This window comes from Indicator indicator, chromosome 25, assembly GCF_027791375.1.
Source record: "Indicator indicator isolate 239-I01 chromosome 25, UM_Iind_1.1, whole genome shotgun sequence".
NCBI lineage: Eukaryota > Metazoa > Chordata > Aves > Piciformes > Indicatoridae > Indicator > Indicator indicator.
The window spans coordinates 132,155-155,365 of NC_072034.1; the positions used below are offsets into that span (position 1 = coordinate 132,155).

The 23,211-nt window shown below is 40.4% G+C and overlaps 1 protein-coding gene across 1 annotated transcript in view; it reads left to right on the forward strand.

The window, feature by feature from the left end:
- Positions 1 to 23,211, forward strand: part of LRBA (LPS responsive beige-like anchor protein) — a 352,375-nt gene that overhangs the window by 94,604 nt on the left and 234,560 nt on the right. Inside the window, exon 33 of the mRNA XM_054392204.1 lies at positions 1,703 to 1,764. Coding sequence (XP_054248179.1) covers positions 1,703 to 1,764 — 62 coding nt within the window. The remainder of the gene's footprint in view (positions 1 to 1,702; positions 1,765 to 23,211) is intronic.

The following is a 23,211-nucleotide window of genomic DNA, read 5'->3' on the forward strand; positions in this document are numbered from 1 at the left end:
TGGTTTAGCATCAGCCTTGGTAGAGTTAGAGAATGGTTGGGCTGGATGATCTTAAAGGTCTCTTCTAACCAAAATGATCCTAAGATGAGGATTCAGGTGCACAGTGATCATGACTCTTCCTGGTATAGGCTTAAAATGATTGAGTTTGGGATGACTGAGTTTTGTTTCTACTGACGTATTTCTCTGTTTAAAAATGAGACTCAGTTTTGCAGTGCAGACATGAATATTCTCAATTAAGACCCATGTATATTGGAACCCTGTGAATTTAGTGGTGACCACCAGTTTTTATCATAATTTGGTTGTATCATAGAAATTGCTTTGTCCCTTGATTTTTTAAACTGAAAATTGCAGGTTTGCTCCAGTGAAAGCAGTGAATTAATTGACTTAGCTCATGAGCTTGTTGCACCTCCCAGTAAATAAAGATTCCAGTATTAGAAACTCTGGTTGCTTAACTGGAGCTGAGCACTTACACATGAGATATATTTGCACTAATAAAGCTCTTTGCTTCCTGAGGAATTAAAGTTGTTCTTTTAAAACATTTTGTGGATTAGGACAAACATCCTGTGCTGAATATGGGCAGCATTGTCAGACAGGCAATCAGAGTATCAAACACTGCTGAGTGTTTTACTGAAGACTACTGGTAGCAAAATTGAGGCTTCTTTAAACTTCACTGAAGTTAAAGTTAAGTTTAGGAATTTAGCTTACCCACTTGAGGTAGGAAGGAGTGTATTATTTATCTGCTGTAAGACTGAAAGAGAATGCGCTTCCACTTTTGCTTACATGCTTGGCTATTGCTTTAGCTGCTAAAACTTGATGGAAGCTGCCTTGCAGATAAGTTTTTGATTCTTTTAATAAGAATAACAGAGATTTTTCTCAAAGCTTTGTTAGCCAGGGAGGTAAATATCTTATTTAGCTATATTTTTTTTTTCTTGCCTGAAAAGAAAAGGTAATCTGTTTTCAAAGTATTTAGATTATATGCACAGAGAGGGGAGTATTTCATAGACTGGGTGACCAAAAAAAAAAAAAAAAAGGTAGGAAAATTACTGGCACTGTATGGATTGTCTAGACAAAAATAAACACAAAAGAACAATTATTGGGACCTAAAACCTAGTTGTAGACAAACACAAAACAAAATGCAAATAGAAATAATGGTCAAATTAGTTTATAAACAGCTGAGAATATATAATAGGTTACTGCCTGCACTTCTGCTCAGGTTTAGTGTGGGGTTAAGGGTCAAAGTACTAATAAGAGTGTTTGGGATGTCTGCTGCCATGAAACAAAATGGAAACTTGATTGATAGCTGGGGGCTGAAAGGAGAACGTGCAATGGAGAAAGCAAAGGTCATAGAGCCATTTCCTTCTCTGCATATGTAATGACTCAATCCTTCAAGAAATAGCAAAGTGTAGATACAGTGGATTAATACAACATATGTTAACCACACTTCTGAGCCTTTGGACATACAAATATTTATGAAACTGAATAATGGAGGTAACCGCTTGCTATTAGCTGCCTCTTTGGAAGAGAGGTGTGGAGTTGGTCTTCCTCTCTCAGACATACTTTTATTTTAAAGTATACAATTGAGCTGAATGCAGCATGGGAATTTCAGCTTTCTTTTGCTGGTTAAAATGCTTTATCTGTTGCACTTCAGGACAGTTGGTGCCATATGAGCATACGTTTCTGTACACTGTTTTCCCTTTCCTAGGTCTCGTGTGCATGAAATCCAGCAGTTCTGTGGTGGAGCTGGTGATGTTGCTTTGCTCTCAGGTGAGGTTTGAGTAACAATGTTCACTGAAACAGCCATTTGTGAGCACAATCAAAATGACAGCTGAAACTGTACTTTAAATTCCACTTCAAATTCGAAGTTGTATGTAAGAGGTACACACAGGCACAAAGCCTGTTGATTAAAAAAATAATTCGTAGTAATTGTTGGTATTAAACTGGAGAGAGAACGTACTAAGGGGTTTATGTTCCCTTACTACTGAGCATTTCCATAATCTTGATGGAGGTGTGCCTAATTCTATGCTGGGATCAATAGAATATGAAGGTTACAGAAATAGACTGATGTCTGCATCTTGGCATGCTGAATCCTCTGAGGTGAATACAGTTGTTTTCCTTTTGTGTAGAGGTTATGAAATGAGTGGTAAATACTTTGGAAATCCTGGTCATTCTTAATTGATTTGATGAGTACTAAGAATTGGAGAAAAATTTAAGCAAGCAGCCCTGCTTGTCAGCAGTTTGGGGCATTCTGTATTCCTAAAAGCAATGGGATTGTAGATATCTAAAAAACTGAGAACTGCCTATTCCTGTGGCTAGAAAAGAGCCAGACAGAGCCTAAGGAACTTTATTAAAATCATATATGCTGTACTAATTGGATTTTCTTTTAGGCTTCCTCATTTTCTTTCTTTTGTTTTCTTTCTTTTTTTTTTCCCATGTAATTAAATGGGAGACTGTTTTTATTGAGCTTTTCTTTTGGTGCCTTAAAAATGATACCTTTCTGGTAGTAAATTCCCCTACTTAAAACTTTAAAATAGCCTTTTTTAATGGGAAGGGTATTGGTCTGGAGGTCAAGGGTTCTGACCCATTTCAAAACCTTTGACCTTCATTTACAACCCTTATGGTTTGTTTGCCTGACAAATAAGGATAATGCAAAATTAATGTTTCTTTACATCGATTTATTCGTTTTAGTGCCTGCATTGCCAAATTTATTTAGAGTGTGCTGATAGACATTTCATGAATACAAATGAAAGAATCATAGAAGGTGTGAAAAATCGATAGTCTGCGTTGTCAATAAAGTGCAATAGAACAATTACTTCTGGAGATTACACCTAATAGATTTTACAATGAACTAGTGAAGAGAAGTTATGTTTTCTAGGGAGCTTATTACTAATGAATGTATCTAGAACTTTATTCATCTAATTTTCCTCAGGAAATATGGTGGTTTTTTTTTTTTACCTTGAAAGGAATCTATAATCCTTTATATCTCTTTCCCCCTCCCCCCTGCCTTCTTGGAAAGGATTTTGTATTCAAACTTTTGTAATTTAGAGACGGTTATTTTCTTGTGGCAATACTGGGAGTGGATGTTGTTCATGACTTCTAGAATATCAATTTGCTGGTGATTTAAATTAGAAAAACATTCTCAAGTTTTAGTTTTCATTCATTAATGAGAGCAGGACTAACCTGAGTATTCAATATATGCAAGACAGCTTGGTATTACCATTTTAAAAATAATTTTGGGGGAGATCCATGCTGCTTCTATCAATAATCAGTGGTTGACCTTTCCTTCTTTTTTTTTGGTGGGTAATCTCATCTTTTTGGAAAATCATGTTGTGCTCTGTACTGTAGCTCACTTGTGTGGCTTGGGAAGTGGGAAGGATAAGGAATAAATGACATGCTCTAATGCATCTATTTGTCATGTGTGTCACAATGCCACTTAATGCTAATCTAATCAAATTGAGGATATCGTGATTGCTTAGCAGTGCTGGTGCAGACTTGAGGTTGTTCTTTGTGGAATAGTAAAAATAAACCAATAAAGTCACCAAGACCTCAAAGTCTTTTTAAAATTACAGCACAGATGTAATTTTTTGGCAGAATATGAAAAATGATGTGAGAAATGAATCTAAAATTAGCTTCAGATGTATACAGATTGTTCTGGGGTGATAATTACATTTTTCACTTTGAATTTTCCTAATTCAAAGAGGTCACCGTGGCAATCACAGAAGTGATTTATTTTGTTAAGAAGGGAACTGTCTTTTGCTACATGAAAGCTTGAGAGATACGAAATTGAATTTCAAGCCGACATTTTACAGATCCTGGGAGGAGATTGGGTTGAGCTTGATTGATTCTTCTTTTTTTTTTTTTTCCTCCTTTTAACATTTTTAAAAATTTTTAGATTTTTTTTCCCTTGGCCCCAGATAGGGTGGGAAGTGAAGTAGTATCCTTTTGCTAAAATTTTAATTAATTTTTAAAAGGAGATGGAGTGGATGAAGTGCCAAAGATCAAAAGATCAGGTCAAAAACTAGTTTTTAATCACATAAATAATGTGGCAGAGTTACAAAGTAAGTATCTGCAAATTTGATTTAAAACTTCACAAATTTGTCAGCCATCATTTTATGAAATTGAAAGATTGCTCTGATTAATTTGTTTGGTGGGTTTTATGCTAATCTCAGGCTGAAAATTTCTTTTAAAACATTTTAAGTGGGATTGCTGTTCTGAAACAGCTAGAATTTTTCTGATGCTTATTTATATTTGTGGCTGGAATACAATTTGTGGTTTTGTTTTTTTCTTTCTCAGAAGTGCAAAATGGAATATCTCACAAGTATTTTTTTTGTGTCAGAAAATTGTGAAAAGAAAGCTCTTCCAGGTGAAGTGATTGAAAAAAGAATCCAAAAATACCATTCTGTGAAACTATTTCTACACTTGTTTCTACTTCCTATGGGGGGTGGGGGAAGATGGGTTTTTTTATTTAGTTTTGTATTTATTTGTTGGTATTTTGTTTAACAGAAGGTAAAAATAGAAACAGGTGGCTTGAGATACAGACAAAAGGCATTTTCTAAGACAAAATCAGTTGTGGTTTTTGATAGACATGCTACATTTGGAGACTTGCCTCTGTGTGTGCACTTACATTTATATAAATCTATCAGAATGTAAAGAAATCCTTCATTTAATATTACTGCAAAGTGTTGCTGCTGATTTGACATTAATATCATTTTTGAAGGCATCGATGTTGCGTTCAAGGCCGCCTTATAAAAGCGTTGTGTTGCTCATCCTAATTCAGCCTGACACACAGTCCAATAACACTACCTCCCTTCTAGGGTTTAAAACGAAATTTATGGCTGAGCATTGTGAAGTGCATCATTTAAAAATGGTTTCAACCCAAAACATCTAATAAATAAATAATGTGTATGGCTACTCAGTAGCAGACTTTCCAGACCAGAAATCATTCCGTCGGGTACTCAACAGTCCACTATCAGAGAGGGTTGTCAGATAAATCTTATAGTAGCTGCATTCATGTCCTGTAAATCACATGTTATTGTCTGAGCCTTCTGCCAGGTCATCTATTCTTTCGCCATTTATCAGAAATGCATACAGTACAGTGAACCTAGAAGCACCATCTAGTCTGGCCTGGCATCCTGTCGGGGTAATTAAACCAGCTAAACAAGAGAGGAGACGTGACTCTATTATCCCGTTAAAACGAGTGTCGTCGGGATGCTCCAGGTATTTCTCTGCTATTGTGGGATGAGGCTCCTGCAGGCTGAAGCTGGGAGATCAGCTCCCATGAAAACATTTTGTGTGCCAAATATGCCCAGGGGCAGGTGCAAATTTGAGTGCATGTTTATCAGTAAAACAAACATGCAGCTGTGCTGCCTTGCATTTGTCAGATCTCTTGATACACATGACTAGGAAAAACTGGGATCTTCCCTCTCAGGAAGGTATTAAAAACATCCTTCTGTTGTTTGCATACATGAAGCATTTGTCCCATTATTGTGGCTCCAAGGTGAGAAAGTACAAAATCGGTGCCATAATTTTCCTTGAGACTTTTTTGAATTTACAGAATTTGCAGCACTTGAAAAATACTTCTTTCTGTAGTAAATCACCTGAATTGTCAGTGGAGTGTATGTAAGAGAACTAATTAGGTGGTTCTTGTCAGACCCATCTTTGACTTAAGAGCTTCTTTTTCTACTGAATCTACATTTTCTAGACCATAAAATGAATTTACAACAGCTGACTCAGATGCTGGTTAATTCTTGTATAATTCTCTAAAACTTTAACCCTTTAAAAAAACCTTTCCAATTAAAAATCAATGAATACTGCATCAACCCCACGTCTACCCACACCTACACTCTGCTTCCTGCTCCAAGATGTAAAAGCTTCTTGTTTTTTCTTTCCTCTACCCCATGTTGTTTCAAAGGGATTATGGACACAATCTTGATAGTTGATGACATGTATGAACACAAGACCAATGTTTTGATACATTTAATCTCTAGGTATTTTATCTTCTAGAAATATTATTATGATATATTGTGATATATCCACATAGCTATAGCTGTTTGATTTATATTGGACCCTGCTGGAGTATATCTTTCATGGGCAGATGGAAGAGGGAAGCATAAACTCTGATATTCCAGATCTTTTTTTGAGTGCAGTGATAGCATCTGTTCATGTGGCCCAGTGAAATATGGTTAGGGTTGAGTATGTCATGTGTTGTGCTGATTGTTTTGGGGTTATCTTTTGGAGAGAGAAGCATGATCTGAGGCAAGGTGCATCTTAAAAATGCAACAGAGGCTGGTTGGTAGTAATAAAGCAGAGAAAATTAGACTGTGAGAACTGATCTTACTATGTAGGCAAACTTAGAGATCTTCAGCTCTCTTTTTTCCAATGTCTTAACTCACCACACCAATTATCACCAGTTAAATGGTGAAATGTTTACAGAAGGGTTTTCTCTCTCTGGATCTTTCTTTCATGTGCTACTAAATCACTTTGCTAACTGATTCTGTTGTCCATAACGTCAATATTTGTCTTTTGCATGGACAGCATCCTTGCTGCACCATCTCTTGAACACCAAACCCCTAACAGCATCCTGCTTTAGACATGAAGAGAATAAATGCTGGTTTAATACTTTTTACATGTCCCAAATGTTAGATGATGACATTGTAATCAAGACATTATTTTTTCCGTCTGATCACCTTGTGTTATAACAGCTGAAAAATAAGTTTTTACTTCTCTGGGCAACCTGTTCCAGTGCCTCACCACTCTCATGGGGAAGAATTACTTCCTCATGTCTCATCCAAAACTCACTTCTTCCAGTTTGAAGTCATTACCCCTTGTCCTGTCAAAAGTCCCTCTCCAGATCTCCTGCAGTCCCTTCAAATCCTAGAAGGCTGCTCTAAGGTCTCCCTTGGAGCCTTCTCTTCTCCAGGCAGACCTTGAATCACCTTGGTGGCCTCCTCTGGATCTACTCTAGCAGTTCAATGTCCTTCTTGGCATCTCCAGAGCTGGATGCAGTGCTCCAGGTGAGGTCTCACCAGAGCAGAGTAAAGTGGTGGAATTCATTTGCTTCACTTGTGCTGACCTCATTTGCACTTCCGTTCTTTGGTTGTGGTGTATGGAGACATCGTTTTTTTTCTGTAAGGTCTTGGGGATAAAGTTTAGGGCTCCTCCATTGCAACAGTGAACTGTTGGCTGGTGGTCAGTAGGATTAACTCTGGAGAAATTGAATTAAAGGTCTGGAAGATGTGGCAGGGTACTGGCTATGGAATCCAGACTCCTTAAACAGAGCCCTTTGGTGCTTAAATTTTAGTTAAGTATTGTGTCAGAAAATTTCCTTCTAACAAAACAGAAAGGTAAATTACCAAATTTGTTGTCTTGATCACTTGGATTCTCTGTTATGCTTGATGTATCTGGGTTTCTTTTTATGCATAGTGTATGTTCTTTCCATCCCAAGTGGGAGATTTTCCTCCATCTCTGAGGATCTCCCTTCGGGTGCTGAAAAACGTAGAATCAAGAAATTGTTTGGGTTGGAAAAGACCTGTAAGGTCACTGAGTCCAACCATTCTTTAACTGTGCCAAGGCTGCTGTTAAACTGTGCCCCTCAGCACCACACCTCTGCTGCTTCGAAACACTTCCAGGCATGGGGATTCCTGAAGGCAACAGATCTTGCAGACTTTGGAGAGAGGAATGGATAAACGATAAACTCCACAAAGCTCTTCTTAGAAATAGTTTTCCAAACTGGACCAGAGAAAACGAACTTTCTGAAGGTCATCTTACTGAAATGAATTGTTGCCTACAGTAAAGTTGGAGGGGGTAAACCAAGGATTTTTCCTCCCTACTTTTTTTAAAGTCTAGTCTTTAGTGGTTCCTTTATAGGTTTGTTTTTTTTTTTTTTTTTTTTTTTTTTTTTAGATTTTATAGCCTAAGAAAATTCCTCTATTGAAAGGAAAATCACTTGAATTCGGTCAGGAATCCAGGACCTGGTGTTGGTATGACTTTAATGGAAAACATGTCTGCTACATCTAAAAATCTTAGCCTTTAGAACTGTGTTGCTGAGAACTGATGATTAATGTGTACATTTTTATGTTTAGGGAGGAGGGTGGATTGTCTGATACAGATGTGAATTTTGGGGGGGTGATAGGGAAACAGGACAGCTTAATTTCCATGAATGTCCACTGCTGCAGTCCCCCAAACTAATGGGACATAATTGATCTATAGAAGCCAGACTTTTCTGAAGAAAAAAGGCATCCTGTTGCTTCACCAGCACACTAGGACTTAAAAAAACACCACCATTTAAGGTGAGCTCTGTGCAGTGAGAGCACACCCTGTGGCTTGGCAGTCTAGTCAGAAGGATGATACCATGCTGGCTTTATAACTAGATCTTTGAACAATATTCTCATGGGTGGTAAATGCAAAAACAAAGTAATATCAACTGGCACTTAATTCTGGGAGCTCCCTGCTGCTGGGGCTCTGCACTGAAATGGAACTCTTCCTGCCAGGAAGTCAGCTGCAAAGTGTGGAGACCTCTGAAAATAAAGTGGGCTTTAATTTGACACCCTGCTGCTTTACAGCTCCTCTGTTTAATTTGAGACTATGGAAAGAGGTTTGTTGCAGGGGAGGGGGATGAGATTATGGAAAATTCAGTGAACAGCAACACTTGTTGCTGACTTGATACTAATCACAGCTACGTGAGCATTTTGGTTCATGCTAATAAACCAAAGAGCACAACCTCTGTTTCCAAACTAACTCCTGATCAAGTGAAAAACCTCATGATTTGGGGAATGCTTACTCACAGTTCTTCTAGCAGGAGCAGCTTTCCATAGTGGTGCTGTTCATTTTGTCATTTAAGCTTTAGTCTTATTTATATGCATCTCTGCCTTTTTATGTCTCTGTAACTGGGGACGTGTCTATCTCATCGAGTTGTTGAGAATGCAATAATTGTCCGATCCATGCTCTAAGATATCTTGTTGAAGTGAAAAACTCCATGGTTCAGGTTGTGCAGCAACCAGTGTGGTACTGAGGTGTATGTCTGTTAGCGGTTAGATCCTGTTTCTGACTGCAGTTTGATTCAAGTGAATCAGCTCCATTTTCCAGTCTCCTCTGAATGTTCACAATGGCATTTATTTTTCTTTCTCTTTAGACCAGAAATGGTGGGTTTGTTTTGTTGGGTGTTTTGGTTTTGGTTTTTTTTTGGTGCTGGGGAGGATTTGCAATGAAATGAGCAGGGGAAAAAAAAAAGGTATATCATGTATATTGTAACAACATATAGGGACAGAGGAGAATAGAGCCTTGTGTCGCTGGGTGTTGTATAACAGTGCAATAATGAATACCTGGAATATTTTAGTCTAAATGCAGCCAACAGATGCAGCATGGGGAAAGGAATGCTGTGTCCAAGAAGAATGTAATGGAAGAGACACAGGTTACTTTTTCTGCCTTTTAATTTTATTTTTTTCTTTTAAAATTAATTTGATTTAGCTTCCTTTTTCTCTAAATATTTTCTTGAAAGATCTGCATTCAGATAGGATTAAGCAAAGGAATGACAAGGGGCAAGTTTGGACATCCTGTCTTTGGAATGAAGGAGTGGGATTGGTTTCCATACTTGGATTTTAATCTTTCAAAGATGCAATGTTAGCAGGGATTCTGTTCCTTCTTTGTACGCATTCATTTATGGGAGTTTAAATTGAAACTAAGTTTGGGGAAAAGAGTAATTTAAAGGGGCTTTTAGTTCCAAAATAGTATTCACCATGTATATTTGTGAGGTTTTTCATTAGCTAAATGTATTTAGTTAGGTTTATCAGACACTGAATAGGAAGGTTGCTGCTGTTTGGTGGTGATGATGAACGCTGCTGTATCAATGGGATCAGCCCATCACTGCCAGTGTCACTGTGCAGGTGTGAGCAGGTGTGATTTTCTTGTGGTTAGAATTAGTGGTCTACCTTGGAAGAAAGTTGTTGTGGGTTTTTTTTTTTCCATGCAGTGTTTTGACAAAACTTCAAATTAAAGTCACAGTTAAACAAAAAAACCAAAACACTGAAATTAAGAGGCAGTTGTCTTACACCGCTCCATTTGCTTTCCTTCCTCTGTAAAAATGGTGCTGACACTGCAACTTGATTATTTTTATTTCTTCCCTTTGTTTCTCTTATGATGTCCCTTTTCCTCATTTCCAGTTTTCAAACTCCCAGTTTCTTGCTTCCCACTGCTGCACATTTACAGAACTGCTTGACACTTTGATTCTCAGTTAATGTTTCAAGATTTCTGTTCCTGTTGTTCTTGAAACCACTCTCTTTCATCTCAGCCTTGGAAACAGCCGATGGTTAAAGAACCTGAAGAGGAAACTGCCATGGAAAAGGTTTGCTGCCAGATGAACTCAAACCTGACCCCTAATTTCATTTCATGAGGAGTCATGGCAACAGCCCACTAGTGAGAGAGAGAAAGGGAGAAGCTGCCCAGGCAAATTGCTTCCTCTTGCAGAAACTGGGGATGTGAAATCAGTGAACCACTCGTTCAGTTTTCCCTCATTTTACCATTTGTTGCTATATTGGGACCATGGAAGAACTGGAGTTTACCTTAGACTTACCTGTTTCATCTTAATGTAACAGTGATTCTAGGGGCAAAATTGTATTCATCAAGTGATGAGTTAGATCACTGTAAATGCCATGTAATAAATGTTTTTCATCTACAAGTTCATGTTTTTTTCATAGAGACAAAAATGGAGTTTTGACCATGTACAGCTTTTTTGCTGGGTTATTACTGAGACCACTTCATTGATGCAGGCAGCGATAGTTTCATCGTTTTATATAAACAATTAAACAATTTAAAGATGTATTTTGTTTTAATTGCTAAACTCTTTTAAGAATATCTGGTATCGCCATAAATTACGATAACTACAACCTGTGCTGGAGATTACTGTGCTGTTACATTTTGCCTAGAGTATCTTTTTTAACACCAGACTTTTTAGGATAGATTTGTGTAGTGTATAGGCAAAGCAACAGTTGTTCCTTTGAGAGAAAGCTCACAGCATAAAGGCCACTGTCTGACAAGCTGACAGGTTTTTGTTTAGTATTCCACTGCGCACGACAGTACTGAAGTATGCAAACTGCCCCAGCTCTATATCTGTGTAATTTATTTTCAGAATCCATAAAAACTTACTGGGACTTCAACTCCAACGTTTAAGTATTGAAATTAAACTCTCGTTATAGGGTAGTTCTAGGCCACTAATAACATAATACCAGTTTATAGGGAGCTTTGTTTACATGGAATATCCCAAATGCATCAGGGGAGTCTTCTGCTTTTAGTTAAAAACGTGCTGTTGCTCTATGGCTTATTTACTACTCCTTTAATTCTTCACGTAGTGTGCTGTGGAATCGAGCATGCAAAAGTCAGCTGAGAGTTCTGGTTTCTGCGTTGAAGGTTATTACTTGCTGTGCTATTTTATTGGGTTAGTTGTAATTAACTTCAGCACTAGGCACTGATATAAATCATTCCTAATCTGTTTTCTTTACTTTTTCGTTCTTTTAAACTGGTTGAACATAGCTTCTTTCTGTCTTGCTCGTACATAAGGACCAGGCTTGTAATGGCTTTTGAGTCTTTGTTTTGAGTGAGGCTGTAGGAAGCTAATGTGCATGTTGATCCTGGAGTTGATTGAGGAGCACTAATGAATTTCATGTAGCACTGTGAAAAGATTTGTGATAGATACTGTGTAATAAATACTCCATGGCAGTGATCTGCTGTACTATTAGAATTCAATATAGTGGTGTCATGCTGTGAAGCTGGAAAAGTATTTTAGTCTAAGAAACTTTGTTTCTGTTTCATGGTTAAAATAGTAAACAATTTTGTGATTATGACTAAAAAAACCAACAGTGTTCCAACTCTTCCCCAGAGTATATTCGATGAAAGTAGCCATTGGTATTACAATCTTTGTTTCTCTGTGTTAGGAGAGGGAAAAATACTGAATAACTTTTTGTTTTCATACTGTTTCCTGCTCAGTCCTCGTGTTGGATACCAACTGGGCCATGTGCATTTTCCTCCACTGACTCGGTGTCCTGCAGCATTTTCAGTTGTTGGTTACTAGCCTAGGTTTGAAACAAGAACATTTTGTGTCCTTTTGAGTCGGTTTTATAGCACTGAACATCTTCATTTCTTCAACCTCTTCTCCTTTCAGGGTAGATACACAGGCACAACCTCAGCTCACCTCTGTAGTTCCTTAGTTAGTTTGATGTGACTCTTTTCTCACAGAAGCGTGCTTGGTGTTACGCCACCTCTGGAGAAGACAGCTTTCTCCTAGAAGGCTCATTAAAATATTTAATGCAAAGACTCAAGTTGTGTACAGTCAGTAGCTGATGTTTTGAGAAAAAGCAATGTCTTCTTAAAGGAATGCCAGGAGTAAATACTTTTTATTATAACTGAGTGTGTTTGATAGTTTAAAAGTCTTATAAAAATAATTAGCTCTTTTATATAGTCCTAATGGCAGCCTTGCAAGTTTCCCCTGGAGCAGTCTTTAATGAACAAGCCTTGATTTTTCCAGTTGGGCTTTTAGATTCCCTGGGGACTTGACTTCAGACCTTGAAGGGCAGCAGCTGCCATTTGTCTTAAGGCTGGAGGTGCCAAACAGACCATGTACTAATAAGACACATTTGTAGAGCCTGAGTTTGTGGAACCCCGATAGAGACCTAATGATGATCATCTGTTGAAAGCCTGTAGCCGGCCAGGGTTAGAGTAACTTTTATCACCCTTATTGAAATCAAAACTTTGGTATTGATCAGCTACGAAGCCTGACTTGTTACATACTTGCCACATTAGAGCCCTCATAGACAAGCCATTGTTTACTGTGGTATAGTGTTCACTGTTCAAATTTCAGTAAAGTGAAGCCTGTTGGAGAAGTTTTGTTCCGACAAGCTGCTCTGAGTTTTTAGGATAGTGGTAAATATTTTTGCAAGCTCTCTCTTTTCTCTTGGTCGGGATTCAGCAGCAGCGATGATCTTCTGGAGAGAAAGGACCAAAATTCAGCAGCAGTGACATTCTTCTGTGGAGAAATGACCATGAATATAATAATTGAAATTGCATATTTGTTATAGAAAATCAGTTTGTAAAAGTCCTTCCAGTATTGATTTATGGCTTTTAGATTTTATTTAAGCATCAAGATATAACAGGATATATTGAATAACGATGTCTCCATATGTACTTTTGTTTTATATTAAAGTGTGTCACATCCTAGCAAAATGTTTCTGTTTCACACACTACTTGTGCTAATTTTACTACATAAAATTACTACATGGAATTTCTAGATGTGATTCCCCACAATTCCATAGGTTGGCTTTAATTGTTTTTCAGTGAACTTTTGTAGATTAAAATAATTTAATCATGCTCCAACTCTTTAAAAGTAATTTATGCTTGCAGGTATTCTGCTTAACGTGCAGTCCAACTGGTTGTTCTTTTAATTATGAAGAACCCAGCTGAGATATAATCTGCTTCTCGCTAGATGTTCTTTATTGCTGAGTTTATTCAAGCCTGTAGTGGATGTGGTGCTGAGAGAGTGCTGACACCAAGTGCAAACACTGCTGAAAAGTTCTTGATAGTTTACTTTAGGCACTTAAAGATTAGTATATCTCTCTATGAACAAGTTTTTCATGCAGATTTGACCTTTACTCTAGGATATAATATGTCTCTTAGTCATATGTTAACACATTTTCCCACCTTGCTCCTTAGTGCTCCATTCATAGTTGTCAGTGCCAAAGGCATCTTTCTCCTTTGTTTTGTAACAAAAATAGTTAAAACTCCTACAGATTTGTGGGGAGGACAGATTAATGAAAAATTTGCTCTTTTTTGCTTGCTTATGAACCTGTATTTCAACCGTTTAATGTAATTCTTAGTTGTAGAGTATTCTAAACTTGTTAGAAGCGATTTTTTTGAAGTTTCAGTGAAAAATTAATTACTAAGAGGCACACATGTGTACATATAGGTGAATGAAAGCAACAGTATGGTTTGTTACAGTTGGAAATAGCCAGTTTTCCTCTTCCCTAAATGTTCTATTCAAGACCCATGGTTAACTCTTTAGCCATCAGACCAGCTGATGGATTGCTTCTGCAAATCTTTTTCAGTAGCCTGTTTTGGGTTAATTGAAATACATTAGCTGAGGATTACACCTTGCTTTTTTGTTATATTTACAACTATGGACACAAAGAGATGCTCAAGAAGAAGAAAACAAGGCAAGTGTGTATGATATTCTTCTACTCTCCAGCTATTTTTAGCTGTGTCTGTTTTCTGAATTGGATGTAGTTTCTGTGTGCTTAATCTCTGCACAATCATAGAATAGTAGAACTGTTGGTGTTGGAAAAGACCTTTGAAATCAAGTCCAACCACTCACCTAGAGCGTGCAATTCCATGATGTCTTCTAAGCCACTGCCACTAAATCATGTCTCCAAGCTGCACATCCATGGGTCTTTTAAATACCTCCAGAGATGGTGACTCTACCACCTCCCTCAGCAGCCTGTTCCGATGCTTGATAACCCTTCCAGGGAAGCAATTTTTCCTAATATGCAACCTGAACATTCCCTGACACAACTTGAGGCTGTTTCCTCTTGTCCTGTCACCTGTTGCATGTGAGAAGAGACCAACCTCTACCATGCTCCAACCTCCTTTCAGGGAGCTGTAGAGGGTGATGAGGTTTTCCCTCAGCCTTCTCTTCTGAACACTTAACAACTTCAGTTCCCTTAGCTGCTTGTCATAAGACTTCAAGGTCCTTTGCCAGCTTATTTTCCCTTCTTTGGTAATGCTCCAGCATATCCATGTCCTTCTTGTAGTGAGGGGCCCAAAAGCAAACCCAGTGTTGGAGGTTACATGTGATTTTGCAGTCTCTCGTTGATCCTCTTGAACTCTTAGTCACCGCAACATCCTTTGGCCACAGGCTCCACGGATCTGTAATTCACTCATTTTGAGGCTGACTCCTACTGGCTGCCCCGTGTAGAAAAGTCTTTTGGAAAAATCTGTTTGGTAAATAAGCTGCTGAAGTATTAGATCTCCACAAGGATACTCAGAATGAGTAGAGTTTTATTAGAGTATTTGATACAGTCATAAGATTGATTGTTAGTTAGAATGATTAAAACATACCCCACTATAAAACAGATTAAAACTCCTCAACCTGACTGAAATGGAGCAACAGTAGATCACAGTATAAACCCTGAGGAAGATGATCAGTTTCTGAAAGGAGGAGTTTAAGACCAGTGTGGTTTAATGTTCCCATCTAGGGATCCTTACATGCTCATGAAGAATGTGTTAATGAAACTTGCTGATGATAACAGCATTAGTGCTGGGCTATAGTTCTGCATATGGTAGAGTTGTGCTGTGGCTGTAGGAAATGTGCTGTTCCATACAACATCCAATATGACCTGGACAGGCTGAGAGCTGGGTGCAGGCAAACCACATGAAGTTTAATAAGGACAAGTGCAAGGTCCTGCATTTGGGGAGAAATAACAACATGCACCAGTACAGGTTAGAGGCTGCCCTGCTGGAAAGCAGCTCCACAGAGAAAGACCTTGGAGTGCTGGTGGGCAGCAGGTTCTCCATGTGCTCTTGTGGCCAAGAGAGCCAATGGGATCCTGGGATGCATCGAGAAAGGTGTGTCCAGCGGGGCTAGGGAAGTTCTTCTTCCTCTCTGCTCTGACCTGGTGAGACCACACCTGCTATACTGTGTCCAGTTTTGGGCTCCCCAGTTCAAGGGAGACAGAGACCTGCTGGAGAGAATCCAATGGAGAGCCATGAGGATGATTAGGAGACTTGAGCCTCTCCCCTATGAAGAGAGACTGAGATCCCTGGTAGGATTATTTAGTCTGGACAAGAGAAGACTGAGAGGGGATCTCGTTGATGTCTCTAAATATCTGAGGGCTGGGTGTCAAGTGGAGGGGGCCAGGCTCTTTTCAGTGGTGCACAGTGATAAGACAAGGAACAGTGGGTTCAAACTTGAACGTAAAAGATTTCACCTCAAACATGAGGAAAAACTTCTTTACAGGGAGGGTGACAGAGCACTGGAACAGGCTGCCCAGGGGGGTTGCGGAGTCTCCTTCTCTGGAGACTTTCAAAACCTACTGTGTCGGTGTGAGCTGAAATTCCCCCCCACCAACAATAACCAGGCTAGCTCAGTCTGGAAGCAAATGAAAAGCTGTATTTACAAGCAGAGTCTAAAATCTACAATGAAATGCAATGAATATGTACAAATATACAAAATTCACAACATTTACAAATATATACAATCAACAGAAAAAGCACAATCGATCTCCCTTTGCTTCCCCCCAAGGGGACCCTCCCAAAGGGGCCTCTCTCTCCCAGGAGCTTCCCCCCCAGACCCCCCTGGACAGAGAAGCAGAGTTAGTTAAGCAGAAAGTTGTTAACTTAGCTGCCAAGGTCAGTGTGTTATCTTCAGCCAGAAGAGAAGAAGAAACAGCAGCCAGACAGCCCAGCAACTGCCCCCACTGCCGAACACAGAATGTGCCGAATGCCTACTTTGTTTTGGGTAATAGTTCTTAAACATTTCTATCTATCCAATGGAAGTGTTTAGAACAATCGTTATTTTGCTTTCTTACACCCAATAGTGACTTATTTACATTCTTTCACTTTCTCTGTTTTGAACTTTGCAAGGAAGAATTAAAAAGACAGTTTCAAACCATCACAGTCCACCCCTTCTAAACAATTCCATTGGCTGCTACTATCATTTATCTAATCTAAAATAATATCTACAACAATAGGTGAATAAAGATCATAGTCCATTCTGGCTATCTCAGACGTAGATGATTCAAAAGAGTCAAATCACAGGAAAAACAGCAAACAGCTTGTTTCCTCGCAGATGGAGCGAAGAAAGGAACAAGGACTCTCAGGTGACTCAGGGCTCTCAGGGTTCGTGCACCGTAGATCTCATGAACTCTCCTCTTGGGCGCGATGCTGTGTCTGCGCAACACTCTGAATTTAACCTCTCTCAGCCAAAGTTAGATTTCTTTGTGGAATACACTGAATTTCACCATTTTCTTGCATCACCCAATAGGTGCGACCAGGACCTTCAGCAGAAACCACCCCTCGGACAGGTTTGGCCTCTCCTGAAGGAGAAAATACCCAAACAGTTTTGCCTAACAGATTCTTTTCTCTGATAACAGGAACTCTATCACCTTCTTCCTTTCGCAACAAATCTGATTGGGCAGGTCCAGCTCGATTCACTGAACCTCTACTATTCACCAACCAGGTTGCTTGTGCTAAATGTTTCTCCCAGTTTTTCAAAGATCCACCCCCCATGGCTTTGAGAGTGGTTTTCAGCAAACCGTTGTAGCGTTCGATCTTCCCTGCAGCTGGTGCATAGTAGGGAATGTGGAATATCCACTCGATGCCGTGCTCTTTGGCCCAGTTTTTTACAAGATTGTTCTTGAAATGAGTTCCATTGTCTGACTCAATCCTCTCTGGAGTTCCGTGTCTCCACAGGATTTGTCTCTCCAGGCCAAGAATGGTGTTACGTGCAGTTGCATGAGGAACTGGATAAGTTTCCAGCCATCCAGTGCTTGCCTCTACCATAGTCAGCACATACTGCTTCCCAGATGGAGAACGAGGTAGAGTGATGTAGTCAATCTGCCAGGCTTCACCATACTTGTACTTGGACCATCGGTCACCGTACCACAAGGGCTTGATCCGCTTTGCCTGCTTAATAGCAGCACAAATGTCACAGTCATGGATGACTTGTGTGATAGCATCCATGGAAATGTCAATGGATCTGTCACGAGCCCATCGGTAGGTTGCATCTCTGCCTTGATGTCCTGATGAGTCATGGGCCCACCGAGCTAAGAACAGCTCACCTCGGTGTTTCCAGTCAAGATCAGGATCAAGATCAGAGTTTGTGTCCACCTGGGAAACTCTTGCAGCTAGATCTGCCTGATGGTTGTGTTGTTGTTCCTCAGTAGCTCTGCTCTTAGGAATGTGAGCATCAATGTGTCTCACTTTCACTGGGATTCTCTCAATGTGAGCAGCAATGTCTTGCCACAGATCTGCAGCCCAGATTGGCTTTCCTTTCCTCTGCCAGCCATTCTTCTTCCAGTCTTTCAGCCAACCCCACAAGGCATTGGCTACCATCCACGAGTCGGTGTAGAGATAAAGCGTTGGCCATCTCTCACGTTCAGCTATGTTAAGAGCTAGCTGGACAGCTTTTACCTCTGCAAATTGACTGGATTCTCCTCCATCTCTCGCTTCTGCAACTCTGCGCGTTGGACTCCACACTGCAGATTTCCATCTCCGCTTGTTCCCAACAAGACGACAGGAACCGTCTGTGAACAAAGCATATCTCTTTTCATCATCAGACAGATCACTGTAAGGAGGAGCTTCCTCAGCACGAGCTACTCTCTCCTCTGGAGGCTTAGCACAGCTTGTGCCTTCTGGCCAGTTTGTGATCACCTCCACCAAACCAGGCCTTTCGAGATTTCCCATTCGAGCTCTCTGTGTTATCAGAGCCATCCACTTAGACCAGGTAGCATCTGTTGCATGATGTGGTGAAGAACCTTTGCCTTTGAACATCCAATTCAGAACTGGCAATCTAGGAGCTAGAAGAAGTTGTGACTCAGTTCCGATCACTTCAGAAGCAGCTTTCACTCCTTCATAAGCAGCTAAAATCTCTTTCTCTGTTGGAGTGTAGTTTGCCTCTGAGCCTCTGTAGCCACGACCCCAGAAACCAAGAGGACGTCCTCGTGTCTCCCCTGGAGCTCTTTGCCATAAGCACCAGGTTGGACCATTGTCACTCGCGGCCGTGTACAGAATGTTCTTAATGTCTGGACGAGCTCGGACAGGTCCCAGACCCATCGCTTGGACTACCTCTCGCTTGATCTGGTCAAAGGCTGCTTGTTGCTCAGGACCCCATTGGAAACTGTTTCTCTTTCGAGTCACATCATATAGAGGTTTCACAATCTGACTGTATCCAGGAATGTGCAGTCTCCAAAATCCCACTATGCCTAAGAAACGCAGAGTTTCTTTCTTGTTGATGGGATTTGCCATGGTGGAGACTCTGTTTATCACATCCATTGGGATGTGACGGCGACCGTCTTCCCACCACACTCCCAGAAACTGGATTTCTCTGGCAGGTCCTTTCACCTTGTCTCGCTTGATAGCGAAACCAGCTTGCAAGAGAATGTCAAGGATTTTGTTACCTTTCTCGAAGACTTCTTCAGCAGTCTCACCCCAGACGATGATGTCATCGATGAACTGAATGTGTTCTGGAGCTCCACCTTTCTCCAAAGCATCATGGATCACTGCATGGCAGATGGTTGAACTGTGAATCCACCCCTGGGGCAAACGATTGAATGTGTACTGAATGCCTCTCCAGGTGAAAGCAAACTGAGGCCTGCATTCCTCTGCTATGGGAATAGAGAAGAAAGCTTTAGCAATGTCTATGGTAGCATACCATTTGGCCTGCTTGGATTCCAGCTCATATTGGAGTTCCATCATGTCTGGTACAGCTGCACTCATGGGTGGAGTTACTTCATTCAAGGCACGGAAATCAACTGTCAGACGCCACTCTCCATTCTGCTTTCTCACAGGCCAGATTGGACTGTTGAAAGGTGAATGAGTTTTGCTGATGACCTTCTGACTCTCCAACTGACCAATCAAGTTTTGAATGGGCACCAAAGAGTCACGGTTGGTTCTGTATTGTCTGTGATGCACAGTTTGAGAAGCAACCGGCAGCTTTACATCCTCTATCTCATGTTGTCCCACAACTGCAGATTCAGCTGAAAGCTCAGGTCTGATAGACAACTTCAATTTTCCTCCATCAATTTCTACAGTTGCTATTCCAAAAGCCCATTTGTAACCCTTAGGGTCTTTAAAACGCCCTTCTCTCAGAAAGTCAATTCCCAAAATACAAGGTGCATTAGGACCTGTTACAATAGTATGTTTCTTCCACTGCTTCCCAGTTAAACTTATGTCAACCTCTATCTTAAACAACTCTTGAGATCCACCAGTGACTCCCTGAATAGTTATAGATTCTCCCCCTTGATAATTTGATGGTATTATGGTGCACTGAGCTCCTGTGTCAACCAAGGCCCTGTACTTCTGAAATTTTGAAGTGCCAGGCCACTGGATGTACACATCCCAATAGATTCTGTTATCTCCATTATCCCTTACCTCCCCCTGGCGGAAGGCAGGGCACCCCTAATGGTGGGGATTACCTCCACATGTACAGCTGGCACAACGTCCAGCACCAGAATTAGGATCACTGTTGGAGCTATCAGAGTTGTTCTGGGAAACTGAGGAAGCGACAGCTACCCTCCTGGTATTGCTACCTCGGGATCTGCCCCTCTGCAGCTCCCGTAACCTCTTGAAAAGATCAGAAGTTGGTTGACCATCCCATCTGTTCATGTTCTCACCAAACTGATCACGCAGAGTTATCCAGATACTGCCACGTGATTGCCTCTGCTGTCTGTTTTGGTTTGACCTATTCTGGAATGGCCTTCTTGGAGCACGTCAGTTCCTAACAGCTGAAACTTGTATCCATCTGGAGGAAGAGGAATCAGAATCATCCCCCTTCATCAAGTTGGATATGGAGGTTTTAAGTTCCTCCTTCAGCTCTTTCATGCAATTCTTTATTTCTCCAGACAAAGTTTCAATGGCTGAAACCAAAGAAGTACGTGCAAGACTATCCTCCAACTGCCTCATTTGGTCAGTGAAATGGCCAACAGTGGGAGGCACTCCACCATAATTTCTTGCCACAATCCTGCTTGCCAGAATAGTAGCATAATTAGGAGGAGCAAGTTTAATAAGCTTTTTGGCAAGGCCTGTTCCAACAGGAATTTCATCAGGATTCAGAGTCTTATGATCTCCATACATTACTTCTCTCACAGCAAACTCTCTCAGACGCTTGATTCCCTCATCTATTGTGGTCCAAGGCTTAGGGTTCCATGGTAAATCATCTCTGCTGGGGTACCTCAGCGAGACTGCCAGTAGGAGGCGTGCCCACAGAGAAACTTTACCAATGCACTTGCCTAGGTGCCTGTCTATGCCTGTATCCTTTGAGAGCATCCCCAACTGAGAGGCTGACTTGTCACCTACCACCAATGCTGGGGCTCCCATATCAAAACACCTGGCTAGCCAAGACAGGACTGGCTCATTATCTCCTCTGATGTAATCCTTCCTCACATGTCTAATTTCCTGTCTGGGTGCATTAGCTGACTGTATGTCATCCTCATCATCATCATCATCATCAATCATCCTGAGGTCGCTGTCCCCATAATCCTATTTTAATCCTCCGTTGAATTTCCTTGAGTTCAGAGGCACTACCAGCAGTTGCTAATCTACCAGGGTCTACATCCTGACCTACATCTCCATCATCCATGTGGGGTCTCAAGAGGTCTACCAGAGTTTTAAGGCTAACCCTCTCTTCCTCATCAGAAGGATCTTTCTTAACAGAGGGACCCTGAGTAGAAGGACCCTCATCTCCATCTGCACCATCTCCTGCAGCATCTGCATCTCCTTTACGCTTTCTGGTTACAGTGGCCACCAAATTTACTGGCTTGGTTTTCACATTCACAGCAGAGTTGGAAGAGCAAGTAGCCTTATGTCTTTCTTGTTACAGTGCTATCAGTAGCCATATGATTATTCCAAGAAGCAACAAAATTAAGATTAAGGCTAGTACAAGATATCTAGGGTACCACTGGTTACAAAGACCCTCTGTAGTTATAAGAGGAGTAACAAACTCATATGTGTCTGCTAGCAGATCCATAGTTGAGTTACCATAGCTTCTTAGCCCAATAAGACCACAACAGAATTCACCAACATTCAGTAACTTGTTCTTAACCCAAAGAAACGACTTATATGCCACATATCTCACAATCTTGTCTATCATGCAAGAAATGGCCCATCTGTAAACAATCACACCGATAATAGATGAAATAAAATTACTCAAAATCCAAAACAGCTTCATTTTGCTTCCTAATCTGAGCAGAAATAAATCACAAGCAATCGAGCCCCGAGTTGAAGCGCCAAAAATAAAAAGTGTGTCGGTGTGAGCTGAAATTCCCACCCCCACCAACAATAACCAGGCTAGCTCAGTCTGGAAGCAAATGAAAAGCTGTATTTACAAGCAGAGTCTAAAATCTACAATGAAATGCAATGAATATGTACAAATATACAAAATTCACGACATTCACAAATATATACAATCAACAGAAAAAGCACAACCGATCTCCCTTTGCTTCCCCCCAAGGGGACCCTCCCAAAGGGGCCTCTCTCTCCCAGGAGCTTCCCCCCCAGGCCCCCCTGGACAGAGAAGCAGAGTTAGTTAAGCAGAAAGTTGTTAACTTAGCTGCCAAGGTCAGTGTGTTATCTTCAGCCAGAAGAGAAGAAGAAACAGCAGCCAGACAGCCCAGCAACTGCCCCCACTGCCGAACGCAGAATGTGCCGAGTGCCTACTTTGTTTTGGGTAATAGTTCTTAAACATTTCTATCTATCCAATGGAAGTGTTTAGAACAATCGTTATTTTGCTTTCTTACACCCAATAGTGACTTATTTACATTCTTTCACTTTCTCTGTTTTGAACTTTGCAAGGAAAAATTAAAAAGACAGTTTCAAACCATCACACCTACCTGGATGAATTCTTGTGTGAACTACCCTAAGTGATCCTGCTCTGGCAGGGGGGGGTTGGACCTGATGATCTCTGGAGGTCCCTTCCAACCTCTGATATACTGTGAGACTGTGATTATAATTCAGCTGAGGTTTGAAGCACTGTTTGAAGGAAGGGTGCTTTTATCTAGGGTGCTTATGGAAGTGTTTACAGATTCTATAAAGGAATTAGGTGAAACAATAACAAGCTAGGAAATTTCCTCTTCAGACATAGTATTTGAATAAAATGTGATTTCTTATTTGCCTCCTTGTAATGGCTGTTTTTCATTGTAGCGATTTGTGATCATGTTTAACGCTTCTGGGCTGTTTTTTTCTTGCTTCAACTTAGAGTGTAGAGTGACCAAAAGCATTAACAGTAGATGATGTCTCTTGGTTACTGTACATTTATAGCCATAGGAAATGATGGTCAATTAAGTACAGCTTAGAACAGGTATGAAATTATTGACTTTGTTCATCTTCCCTTACAGTCCTTCCTTAGCAAAGTGCTGAAATGTATTTTGTAGTTATTTAGTTGCATTAGTGGTTGAGTTTGAGGCTTTTAACGTGTTTTTTACCTAATCCCTCTGGGAGCTGGATAACTAAGATGTTGATATA